Source organism: Microcaecilia unicolor, chromosome 2, assembly GCF_901765095.1.
Source record: "Microcaecilia unicolor chromosome 2, aMicUni1.1, whole genome shotgun sequence".
Taxonomy (NCBI): Eukaryota; Metazoa; Chordata; class Amphibia; order Gymnophiona; family Siphonopidae; genus Microcaecilia; species Microcaecilia unicolor.
Window position 1 is genome coordinate 177,813,188 of NC_044032.1, and position 12,215 is coordinate 177,825,402.

The 12,215-nt window shown below is 46.1% G+C and overlaps 1 protein-coding gene across 1 annotated transcript in view; it reads right to left on the reverse strand.

Moving 5' to 3' along the window:
* DTWD2 (DTW domain containing 2) overlaps positions 1 to 11,727 on the reverse strand; it is a 231,184-nt gene extending 219,457 nt beyond the window's left edge. Inside the window, exons 1-2 of the mRNA XM_030191956.1 lie at positions 11,665 to 11,727; positions 11,535 to 11,623 (exon numbers count right to left, since the gene is read on the reverse strand). Of these exons, the coding sequence (XP_030047816.1) occupies positions 11,535 to 11,623; positions 11,665 to 11,727 (152 nt within the window). The remainder of the gene's footprint in view (positions 1 to 11,534; positions 11,624 to 11,664) is intronic.
* Positions 11,728 to 12,215: the final 488 nt, after the last annotated feature.

The following is a 12,215-nucleotide window of genomic DNA, read 5'->3' on the forward strand; positions in this document are numbered from 1 at the left end:
TTTCTCACCCTCCATTCTGCTGGTCTGATTTAGTCTAGCAGGATGGTAAGGAAACAAAGTTTCCATATAAAGCCACAGAGAAGTACGGTGAAATGCTTAACATGGCTTTCCAAACAGGTTATTGAAAGAACATCGTATCTCCTTGCCCCTGTTTCTATCAGGAAGTCCTATACTGGCCCACACATTCAGCACTCAATAGACCAGCTATTAACCAAAGAAACAAGTGCCCACTGATGCTGCCCAATATGCATATTTGGGGCACATATAAACATCTGATCTGCTTGTTCTACAAAGAGTATCAACCCACGGAGCTCAAAGACACTATGTAGAAAGATTCAAAAGTCTGCTTTGTGACTAAAGTAACTTAAGCATAACTTAGGGTTAGTGTTAAAAAGGCACATTCCTGAGTCAGATGCTGGCTCAGATCTTTCTTTGAAGAGATATTCCCTAGTGACTGTAAAGCCCTGCAAGATCTATAATCACTAGAGAAAATTTATCTGGTGTCAACATTCTAACCATGTGTTTCTGGTTGAGCTAACTCGGAGCACAATAGCTAATCATTCACCCAGCATTCCCATACAGGTTTTAAGCTCTGTCTCTCACCAACTGGAAAGACTGACAACGTTCAGGCGGAAGAAAAGAAAGCTTCCTGAAGAGGCTACTTCTTATTGCAACTTCTATTAATAACCAAGGGCTTAATGAAGAAAGCCAACCCTCAGTCTGAGCTCCCCTAAACAAGTATTTGTTTATATTCTCTCGCTATCCTCCCTCCACATCCTCATCTGCCAAACACAGCTAGCCCCTACCCCCCAACTGCTGTCACACAATAACAACAAAATAAACCAGGACCTTAGCCACCAATTATTAAACTAAAGTCTCAGCTAACACCAATGCACTAGTCCGCTCATCCGATATTTATAATACAATGCACACCCATGAGTGCAAGGGAACCCTCAGATGATTTTGCCACTTCTCATGCAGTCAAATATACTGCTCTGAAATGGTATAGCGTTTCTTTCATCGGGTATCCCTACAGTGAGTTCGGAAGACTTTTTTTCTGTATTGTTGCTTCCCGACACCACTGTGCTACAAACTTTCAAAAGTTTGTAGCACAGTGGTGTCGGGAAGCAACAATACAGAAAAAAAGAAAAAAAGTCTTCCGAACTCACTGTAGGGATACCCGATGAAAGAAACGCTATACCATTTCAGAGCAGTATATTTGACTACATGAGAAGTGGCAAAATCATCTGAGGGTTCCCTTGCTACTCATGGGTGTGCATTGTATTATAAATATCGGATGAGCGGACTAGTGCATTGGTGTTAGCTGAGACTTTAGTTTAATAATTGGTGGCTAAGGTCCTGGTTTATTTTGTTTAGTTTTGGATGTTACCAGAGACACGATACCTTCGTATTGTTACACAATAACAACAAACATGCAACATCCAAGACCAGCTCCAGAAAAAAGAAGCTGCTACTACTGCACAGCTGGCAACATCCTCTGAATACAATGTGTAACCAATAGGGGTCGCTCTAGTGCCTGTACCCTGGTCTGAAATTGTCGTTTCTGGTGGGAGATAGCTTGCCTCAAGAGAATCCAACTGGCTAGAGCTGCCACTGTGGAGGGAGTACCAAACTGTCTGCAGCCTAGCACACCACTCCCATTCTCGCAGCTTCAGCATGTCCTAGCCCAAATGAAACCTCTGCTGCAACACAATTAGCATACAGGTTTACCATTTATTAAAGCTCTGACAAACTCATAACTTCCTCCATGGAAGCCAATCTAAACAAAAGGAGTTTTTCATTCAATAAAGTAGGACCTACAACTGTACTAGGTATTGTCTTTATGTTAGCTATGACAAATGTACGCTGTAGTGCCTTAATTTGTAATGTTGTTTTCAATAAGATGCTGAACTATTAAAATATTGAAACACATAAAATGTTAAAAGGGGAATTAGGTAGAGGGGGTGGGGATAAAATATAAAAGTTTGATGACGGTTTATCATATTTGAGCTTCATTGGATAGCTCATGTTTGACTGCCATGTATTCAATGGTGACAATGTTGTTTTTGTACTGTCTTCAATAAAAACATTGAAACATAAAGTAGGACCTGACGATATCCTTTTCTCAATTCCTTGCTAGAAAGTGGGGTACACAACAAGCAATCATTTATTTAGGATTCTTAAATCCTGTACCCAGGCTTAATGGCCCTCTCTAGGGTTATCTTTCAGTACCACTTGTTTCAACATTGTTTAACATTTCCTACTAGCAAGGACACCAACCCCTGCTATGTTTGCTGAGGAAGGGTTAGTTACACAAATCCCCTGGTTTGCCTAATCAAAATGTTCCTCTCTCTCCCTACCTTTCAAACCTAGGCAACCAATCATTAACACAAGCCAGCCTTACTTACTTACGGGTCAATGCTCAAAGCCAAATGCCAGCGCTAAAAGAAGTAGCACCAGATTTGCATACATTATTGTGTGCAGAATGCTCTCTGCAGTGCGGGTGTTAAGATGTGCGCTAAACAATGCCGCAAATTGCATTGAAATGTATTTAAATGGATCCAAAAGAGGCTCAGATGGTAGTGTTGCAATGCGTAGAAGAAAATGATGGCCTTTATTGCAAAAAAAACTTACTGCCAGCTCAGGGATAGCATTGAAGGTTTTCAGGAAATTTCTTGTCAATCTGTCACATTAAACTGTGGGTTTTGTCCTCTTTTCCAAGCGGAAGGAAGCCCATGCAGGTTTTAAGTGATGAAAGTGAGAAACAAACGTGTGCCAGTCTGAGCAAAACTGAAAGTGAAAGCACACCTCAGCACCTGTTGTTCTGCATTTAAATATGAACCTGTCAAACTTTTAAGTGCAAATAATTTTTGAAAAGATCGTATTTAAAGGCACAGAAGAACAGCATTGATGTGCGCTTGCACTTCCGATTTTGTCTGGGCATCTGCACAAGAGCCGCTCCTTCCACAAAACCTTTATGCACATGTGCCAGGCACATTCCTCCCCCTACAGAAGCTTAGCCGAGATTGGGTGGCAGAGCCGGTGGGGGGGAGGCGGGGCTAGTGGTTGGGAGGCTGGAGCTAGTGCTGGGCAAGACTTCTAATGTCTGTGCCCAGAAAATGGCAGATACAGATCAAGGTAAGGATATACACAAAAAGTAGCACATATGAGTTTATCTTGTTGGGGAGACTGGATAGACCATGCAGGTCTTTTTTTCTGCCGTCTATCTACTATGTTTACTATGTTTTACTTTTGGTTTACTGTGTGAATTAAGCACACATATCATTTGCATACTGATTCCTTCCAGCATCCCTGAGCTATTTTTTGGCAGTGTTGTTACATTGTGGGCTTTGAGAATCAGCCCCTTTGTTAGCTTGGCAAGAGTCATTAGGTAGTTACTCAGCCCAGGAATTCTTTGCCTGCTTACATGTCTGCCTTCTCATTCCGGACTTTGTTACTACTACTACTTACTTCTATAGTGCTACTAGACGTATGCAGAGCTGTACACTGGACATAAAAGAGAAAGTCCCTGCTCAACAGAGCTTACAATCTAATTAGGACAGACAAACAGGACAAATAAGAGATAAGGGAATTACTAAGGTGAGAATGATAAAACATGGGTATCTGCACGAGTGAGGTAAGGGTTAGGAGTTAAAAGCAGCATCCAAAAAGGTGGGCTTTTAGCCTCGATTTGAAGACAGCCAGAGATGGAGCTTGATGTACCGTACTCTGTTCCTCCCTCTCTTCTCTCTCCCCAAACTCAACAGCCTTCTTTTAAATCTCTCTTCCTATTATTATTAAACAACTCCAATGAGCGTTTATATAATTGGAAGTGGGAGGATGGCTGGGAAGTTGTGGGGGGAGGGATAAATGTGATGGTGAAATTGATAGATTCCTTAGCTTTGCTTGTAGTTATGAGACATATGGCTGTATGCTGAATTTGTTGACTGTTATGAACTTGTTTTCAACATACATAAATATTGCCATGCTGGGACAGACCAAGGGTCCATCGAGCCCAGCATCCTGTCACCAACAGAGGCCAAAAGAACAAGCAATTTGTCCCGCCCATCCTAGAAATACTGTATTATTCCCTCGTCCATTCAATAAATTCTATGGCTTTTCCTCCAGGAAGCTGTCCAACCCTTTTTTAAGTTCCTCTGCTAAGTTAACCGCCCTTAACCACCTTTTCCAGCAGCGGATTCCACAGTTTAACTACACATTGAGTGAAGAAAGATTTCCTCCGATTCGTTTTAAATTTACCACACTGCAGCCTCATTGCATGCCCCCTTGTCCTAGTATTTTTGGAAAGCGTAAACAGACGCTCCACATCGACCTGTTCCATTCCACTCATTATCTTATAGACCTTTATCATATCTCCCCTCAGCCGCCTTTTCTCCAAGCTGAAGAGCCCCAGTCTCTTCAGCCTATCCTGATAGGGAAGTCGTCCCATCCCCTGTATCATCTTTGTTGCAATAAAACCTGTTGAAACATAAATCTCTCTTCCTCAGTCAGCCAGGGAGATTCTAATTTAGGCCCCAATGCTCAACAGTCCTATCACCTGCACTTACCAGCGCACAATGCTCAGAGGCCCTCACTGTGGGAAACAACGAGGCTCGGGAAGAACAGCACAAATAGCATGCTAATGTAGTCAAAACAATGTAGATGAGGTCATTTCCTATTCCGCCCCGATGCTCAGAGAAAAGCGCAGAGAACAAGGGCTCTCTTACCGCTGGAAACCTTACCCCAGCTCGGAGCAGGTGCAAGGCTGTCTGCAGAGGCCAAGAAGCACTCTTTAAAGAGGGGAAAACAGGAAAAGAACAGGTATGCAACCACACTGGGGTAAAAACCTGGAAACATAATTGTGGGATATTTTAGGACTGTTTTTCAGAGACATACAGATTTGCCTCAGGCAGCTGGGCTCTGTTGCATTCATTGTCATGTACCCAGAATGCACTGAAAGACAGCAGGCGTTAATAATTTAATTATAATCTTGGGAAGCTTAATAAGCAGAAATAAACCCATACTACCTCTGTAGAAAATCCAAATGTTATCAGACAAGGTTCCAGCAACAGAGAGCTCATGTGCACATGCCCCAGTCACAATCCTCACCCTTAACTTCCTAATGTAAAATGCTAACAGCGCGCCTATATTTGAATACCATTAGCGTTGAGCATTAGGAAGTAGTTTTGCTGCGCTATCCTGGCACTATTTTCCGACGCTGTTCTGTGACAGTGCCTGAATTTTGCGCATCGGGGCCTTAGTGCACCTGGAGAGTTCCTGCCTCTTAACTGCTGCAGCTGAGCTTTCCCCAAGCCTGCTCCTGCTGACCTCAGTCTCCACTGCTTTCTGGGAATTGTACTCTGCATTCTGGTTTCCCTGGAGTGAAAGTTGCAGCAAATGTTGAACAATTTGAACCAATTCTGGACCAAGTAAGCACGTAGTTTATTGTCACAAAGGAGAACAGGAAAGTTATCCTATTATTTCATTATTTGCCCAAAATAGGGCAGTTAGCTGAACTAAACTTTTCAAACTTTTAAAATTGGTTTCAACCAGATTGGCAGGGGAATGGAATGCAACTACAGAAAATGTAAATATATTACTGTCTTCTTCCAACTTAAAATCACTGCTATCTGACCACACCACCTTGAAGGGGCTACTGGTCAAAAGGCAGAACCTCTAAGTGGGAAAATGTAGTTTCTATGGTAAAACTGAAGGGATCTTATCACATTCATCCAATTTACTAGCCCAATTAAGGCAGCAGTACCACACACCAACTAGAGGCCGACCAAAACCGGTGGTTTTAATCCATGGCTCTGTTTTGCCCGGAACCGAAAGGTTTGGTTCCCTCCCCCCACCCCCAACAAAAGATACAGCCCCCCTCCCCCAGACATTAGATGTGGCCTCCTACACTCCCCTAACAGATCTCTGCAGGCCGCCACCGCTGATGCACCCCAAGTTCCCCCCCAAATCAGCAGGCCCTCCCCAGTCCTACTTTAACAAGCCCTGGTGGTCTAGTGGCCTCTTCAGGGCAGAAAAAAACCCTACTCTTTCCCGCCCTCTGCTCTGCCCGTTGCCACCTCTACTTTAAAATGGATGCTGAGACTGCCATGGGAGGTCCTGGCAGCCACATTGAGATTGTTCTTGCTTATGCCAGTGCATATGCCAGTGCCAGTCTCAACATGACTGCCCAACATTCCCATGGCAGTCTCAGAAGTCATTTTAAAGTGTGACAACAGGCTCAGCAATGGCCAGGAAAAAAGTGGAGTTCCTGCCTGCCCCCAAAGAGGCAACTAGACCATCAGGGCTTGTTAAGATAGCTATGGGGAGAACCTACTAATGCTGGGGGGGGGGGGGGGGGGGGGGAATTGGGGAGTTTCAGTTTCAACCAAAAATACCCTGGCATGTTTGGCCAAAACCCAAACCCGGATGAAACCAAAAATCAGTTAGTCTGTAACACCAACTGAGCGGTAGTCAAATGTGACTCTAGAGAGGTGGCTGGTGTGTCGTGCGACCAGCACACAGAGCAGTTTGGGTTTTTTTTACATTTCTGTAATGTAGCATATCTCTTTCTTCCCTCTTGCCACAGATCTAGCACCTCCCCTTCCCTCCCCATGGGACCAACGCCATTCCCACCCCCCCCCCCCGCCCCGCACAAATGCAGACCTCTCCCTCTGCCTCCCCAGTCCATGAAACTCAAGTTCTTCACCACAGCAGCAGTAACAACACACAGCCTAGGCCGACTCAGATCTTTTCCCTCTGCTGCGTCCCGCCCTTCTGATGTAACTTGTTTATTCACAGGCAGGACACAGCAGAGGGAAAGATCCAGGTTGGCCCAGGCAATGTGTACTGGACTCACATAAGAGGAGGGATGGTGTTGGACCCATGGGGAGGTGGTTGGAGGGAGGCAGAGATACTGGATCTATGGCAGGAGGGGAACACAGGAGATGCCAGACATCACGTGAAACCAGGGAGATATCAGGCCAGTGCGGAAAGCAGGGAAAGAGGAAGATGTCAGACCATGGGGGTGGTTGGGGAAAGGGAGACATGTCAGACTATGGTGGGGATGGGTGAGTCTTAGAGAGAGATGCTGGACTGTGGGGAGATAAGGCTACACCAGGGTTTCTCAACCCAGTCCTCGGGACACACCTAGTCAGTTCAGGTTTTCAGGATACCCACAATGAATATGCAGGAGAAATTTGCATACTACAGTGTAGGTAGGAAATGCAAATCTATCTCATGCATATTCATTGTGGGAATCCTGAAAACCTGACTGGCTAGATGTGTCCCGAGGGACTGGATTGAGAACCCCCCTGGGCTACACTAACCCCAATGCTATGCTCCTTGCCGGGGTATGTAGGCAGTAAACTGCACATGGCAGGCATTCACGTCCAGTGCATGACTTGCCACCTATACAACCTGGGAAGAGCAGGGCAACAGGATTTGTGTAGCTGCTATCTCCTACTACCAGACTAGGTTTCCTGCAGCCCTCGCTCTCCATTTTGGCCACTGCCTTGCTGATCATTGAAGCTGCAAATTTTGGTGATGGGGGGAGGAGAGAGTGAGGGGACATAGAGCTGTTGGGCCATAAGGGGGAAGGGGGGAGAGAGGGGCAAAGTTGTTGCACCATAGGGGTGGAGGGGAAGGGAGAGGAGACAGGGAAATGCTGAACCATAGGGGTGGAGGAGAGAAGAGACAGGGAGATGCTGGACCATAGGATGGGAGAGAGATGGGTGGGTGGCACATGGAGATACTGGGCCACAAGTGTGGGTGGAGAAAAAGCGAACAGATACTGAGCTACAAGGATGTGTAAGAAGGAAGAGGGAAGACAGAGATGCTTGACATGGTGGAACCACGTGGGACAGACCATGGGAGTGAGAGGAGGATGGTGAGTACAGAGGAGTAATGGGTAAGCGAGTGAAAGAACAGAATAGGTTGCTACGGAAGGTGTGATAGGAGAGCTAGGAGGTGAGTGGAGGAGATAGAAAGTTGATTGGTAAGTGAAATATAGGTGGAAGACTGAAGAGTGAGAAGGTGAAATTTGAGTAGGCAGACAGAAAAGAGAGAGGACATTTGAAAGAGACAGATATATTGAGTGAAAGGGGGAAAAAAACAGTAGAAAAGTAGAAAAAGGGGAAATAGACAGTACCCACAGAAAAAAATCCCAGAACACAAGAAAGCAGAAAAGAGAAACTGGGATCAACATGCTTGGAAAAATAGAATTCCCAGACAATAAAGGCAGAATAAATTTTGAATTTATTAGGTGGAATATGTTAGCTTTGGGAAATGTGAATCATAGATGTCTTTGCATTTTGTGGGAAATGCATTTTCTATTTTGTTTTCTCCTATGTTGTGGTACATGCCTAGTTTGACTTCTTGGGTTTCCCAGTTCAATTTTTGTCTTCATATTTATATTTCAAATTTTTGATCCCTTGTTAAGTATTTGATGAGGGTCTGTCCCTTTTGCATGTGACCGAGGTGTGGTATTCCATTTGCATGTAGTTTCTGTGTCAAACTCTTTAGCAGCCCCACTTGTTCTGTTTTACCAGTAGCAGTTGTATTGGTGTTCTGTTTCTAGTGGTGCCTGTTCTTAGGTAGGGTTCAAGTTTGACTCATAGGAATTAATAGTACTGTTGTAGGTTTGCAACATGTATTTTGAGTTAGGATTTCTTTTCAGGTTTTATATTATTTTACAATGTGCCTGGTAGTGGAGAGATTTATTGTTGCTATTACTCATAGAATGAGACTCAATTATTTATTTGTTTAGTTACTTCCATGAAAAAAATGTGTTAATTATGATCTACATCTGTTGTTGGGGAGAAGTAGGGGTTTTTGTGGATGCAGAACATGTTTACTTTTAATTCATAAGAACTGCCATACTGCATCAGAAACAAAGGTCCCTGAGGGTCAGTGGCGTAGCTACGTGGGGCCAAGGGGTCTGGGCCCCTGCAGATTTGGCCCTGGACCTCCCTGCCGACGACCCTCTCGACCCCCCCTCCCGCCGCCAACCCTCCCCCGCCCACGTCGCCTACCTTTGCTGGCGGGGTCCCCAACCCCACCAGCCGAGGTCCCTCTTCTTCCGGCACACGCCTTCGATCTGTTTCGTGAGTCTGACATCCTGCAACAAAGGAGTCGGCGGCGGGGGAGGGTTGGCGGCAGGAGGGGGGGTCGAGAGGGTCGTCAGCAGGGGGGACAAAGTTTGTTGTATGGTGGCCGGCAATGGCGGGGGTCCGGTGGCGCCCGGGGGGGGAGCTAAGATGTGCCCCCTCACCTCGGGCTCTGGACCCCCTTTCGCCGAAGTCTGGCTTACGCCCCTGATGAGGGTCATGTATGAAGTGTGTCGATATGCGAGCATTGTCGTCAGGTGTATCCTAACTAAAAAAATAAAAGGTTGAGAACCAAGGTTCTAGCTTGTGACATGCCCCATCATCCCCTGGAAAGTAAGTATTTTTTAAATATCTGAAGGCAGAAGTGTTTGGGATCACTACCATTCGCTCACTTTTTCAGGAGATGCTAAGTTACTGAGTTCCAGACTGGAGATTTTGGGCCAGGTCCTGCTTTGGAACTTACATTCCAAAGCAATGGGGATTTGGAATGCCTGACCCTACCTACTGAAATTACTGCTGCAAGTTCCATAATGCACCAGAATGGAATGATTATCATCTCTGCTTTTTTTCAGGGTTAAGTAAATGATTGTTGCAATCTCCTCCCCACAGGTGTCCCACTGAACCATCTATCTCTAATAATGTATTCAAAATCCAGCTGTGTGACTTTTCCAACATCATTACAACCATGTAACCCCCATTTCTCAAGTCATTGTATTGGGCTCCCCAACCATTCCTGCATAAATTCTTAAGCTTCATCTACAAATAAATTCAGCCTGCAGTTCCTCATTTCCTCTACCCTCATATCATCCCTGCATCTCTCCTCATTCCCTTCAGCAGACCTGCCAAGTCTCCCGCATTCAGCAGGAGACTCCCGCTTTGGCGGGCCATTTCCCACCCTCCCGCCAAAGCGGGAAAGTCTCCCGCTGAGATAAAATCGGTTTTCCTTACCGCTGCTGCTACTCCGTCTCCCAATGCAGCAGCAAACAACAACAAAAAAAGCAAACGCGGAGCCGCAACACTGCCCTCAGACATGGACTATCAGTTCTGCCTGTCCTCAGCCCCCCCCCCCCAGAACTTGAAGTTGACGTCAGCAGGGGGCCGAGGACCAGCAGAGTCGACAGCGCATGCCTGAAGGCTGCTGCGGCCCCACGTTTGCTTTTTTGTTTGTCGCGGTTGCTGCAGAGGCTGCATCATGGAGAGAGACGAGATGAAAAGTTGAAGCCATTGGTTAGTCTCTGTTTCTCCTTCAACACAAAGTAAACAAACCTCTGACTTGCTGCATCCATGTTGTCATTCTTATATTGTTGGTATCATTTTTTTAAAAAATTTATCTCACTTATATTTCAAGCATTGCTGGCTTGTGCAGTATACAGATGTACACAGAGGAAGTATATAATAAGGGAATAACTTTTCATAGGTAGTCATTTTTAGAAAGTGTAACCAGTGTATCATTTGGAGGGGCTGGTTATAGGGACACCCTAGCACTGTTATATTTGTGCAGGGATTTTTTTTTTCTCAAGGTAAACGGCCTCTAAACAAACATCATGTTATGAGTATTGTGGTGCTCAACATTCAGAGTTTCTATTATTTATTTATTTATTTACTTATATACTTTATATCCCACATTAAACATGAATTGGGTTGAAACCTGGGAGCATTTAAAAAAAAAATTTTCCCATGTCTACAATCAAAAGAAATACAAGCTGACATGAGGTGGAGTAGGAGAAGCCAAGTCACAGTGGGTGGAGCCAATACAGACTGGGCGTGGCTGGGGCGTGTACTAAAAATCTCCCCTCTCAAAATTCGGAACCCCCTGGCAGCAGTGGCGTAGCTAGGTGGGGCCAGGGGGCCTGGGCCCCCATAGATTTGGCCCTTGACCCCCCTGCCATCGCCGTGGGCTATCTTTGCTCGCTGGGGGACCCCAATCCCCACTAGCCAAGGAGGTCCTCTTCTTCCCGCGAAGGCTTCGTTCTGTTCTGACGTCCTACACGTGTATGTCAGACTCACAGAAACAGAACAATGCCTTGCAGATCAGCCCAGACGTCAGAAACAACGATGCCTTCGCGGGAAGAAGAGGACCTCCTCGGCTGGCTGGGATTGGGGTCCCCACCAGCAAGGTAGGCGACGGCAGGGTGAGGGTTGGCAGCGGGGAGGGGGGGGGTCGAAACGGTCCACAAAAGTTGGAGGTGGTGGCGCGGGGGGGGGGGAGTCGATCTTAAGCGGACGTTAGCAATACTGGTAGCGCTGTAGAAATGATTTGTAGTAGTAGCAGTACACACATCAGGAAGAAAGTTAAATCTAGGAGCACATGTTCAGAAGCCTCCGAATTACAGCCTGAAATGGAGTTTTGCCCCAGGCAGGCAGGCAGCTAGCTAGCTAGCATAATTAGACCGCCACGCCACAAGGGGGCGCTCACGCCTCGAAACTCACCCGCAGCGAGCACACACTCCGGCCTGGCGGATGCAACGCTCCACGGGCAGCACCGAGAGTCCTCGCAACACGCTCTCCCTCCGCTTCCTCTTTTCTCCTCGTCCTCAGGCAGTGCTACAGTCCCACACACCGGCAGCAGTTCCCCTGATGACTCGGCTTCCGCAGCCTCTCCCTTCTCCATATCGCTAGCCATTACGCTGTTCGTTTCCAGCTTACAGCCGCCAGGGGGCGCTCAGATTCCGGGGAACTAAACGCTAGTGCGCTCTCGCGTCATTTGAACTGGAGCGAAAGTTCCTAATTTCTCAAGTCGAAGCCGCCCAAACACAACTTCCTTCTTCTTACCGTCCGATGGCGTTTGTCGAGGGGAATGACGCGCGGCGCGCCTGCTTTTTCTCCGAGGCTGATGGGAGTTGTAGTATCAGCTTACTGTCGTAGAGCTGCTTTCACACACGTTCATATGTTAAAGCCAGGGCATGGAGGCATATTTTCAAAGCACTTTGGGAGGCTAAGTTCCATATGTTTCTATGGAACTTTGGGAGGCTAAGTGCTTTGAAAATAAGCCTCTTGGTCTCTTTTCTTTCACACTCAAAATAGCAAAGCTTCCCGTGTCAATAAGTTAAAAAAAATGAATAGGAATAGGATGGTTTTGGTACACCTAAGTACTTTTATGTTTAATTTGGC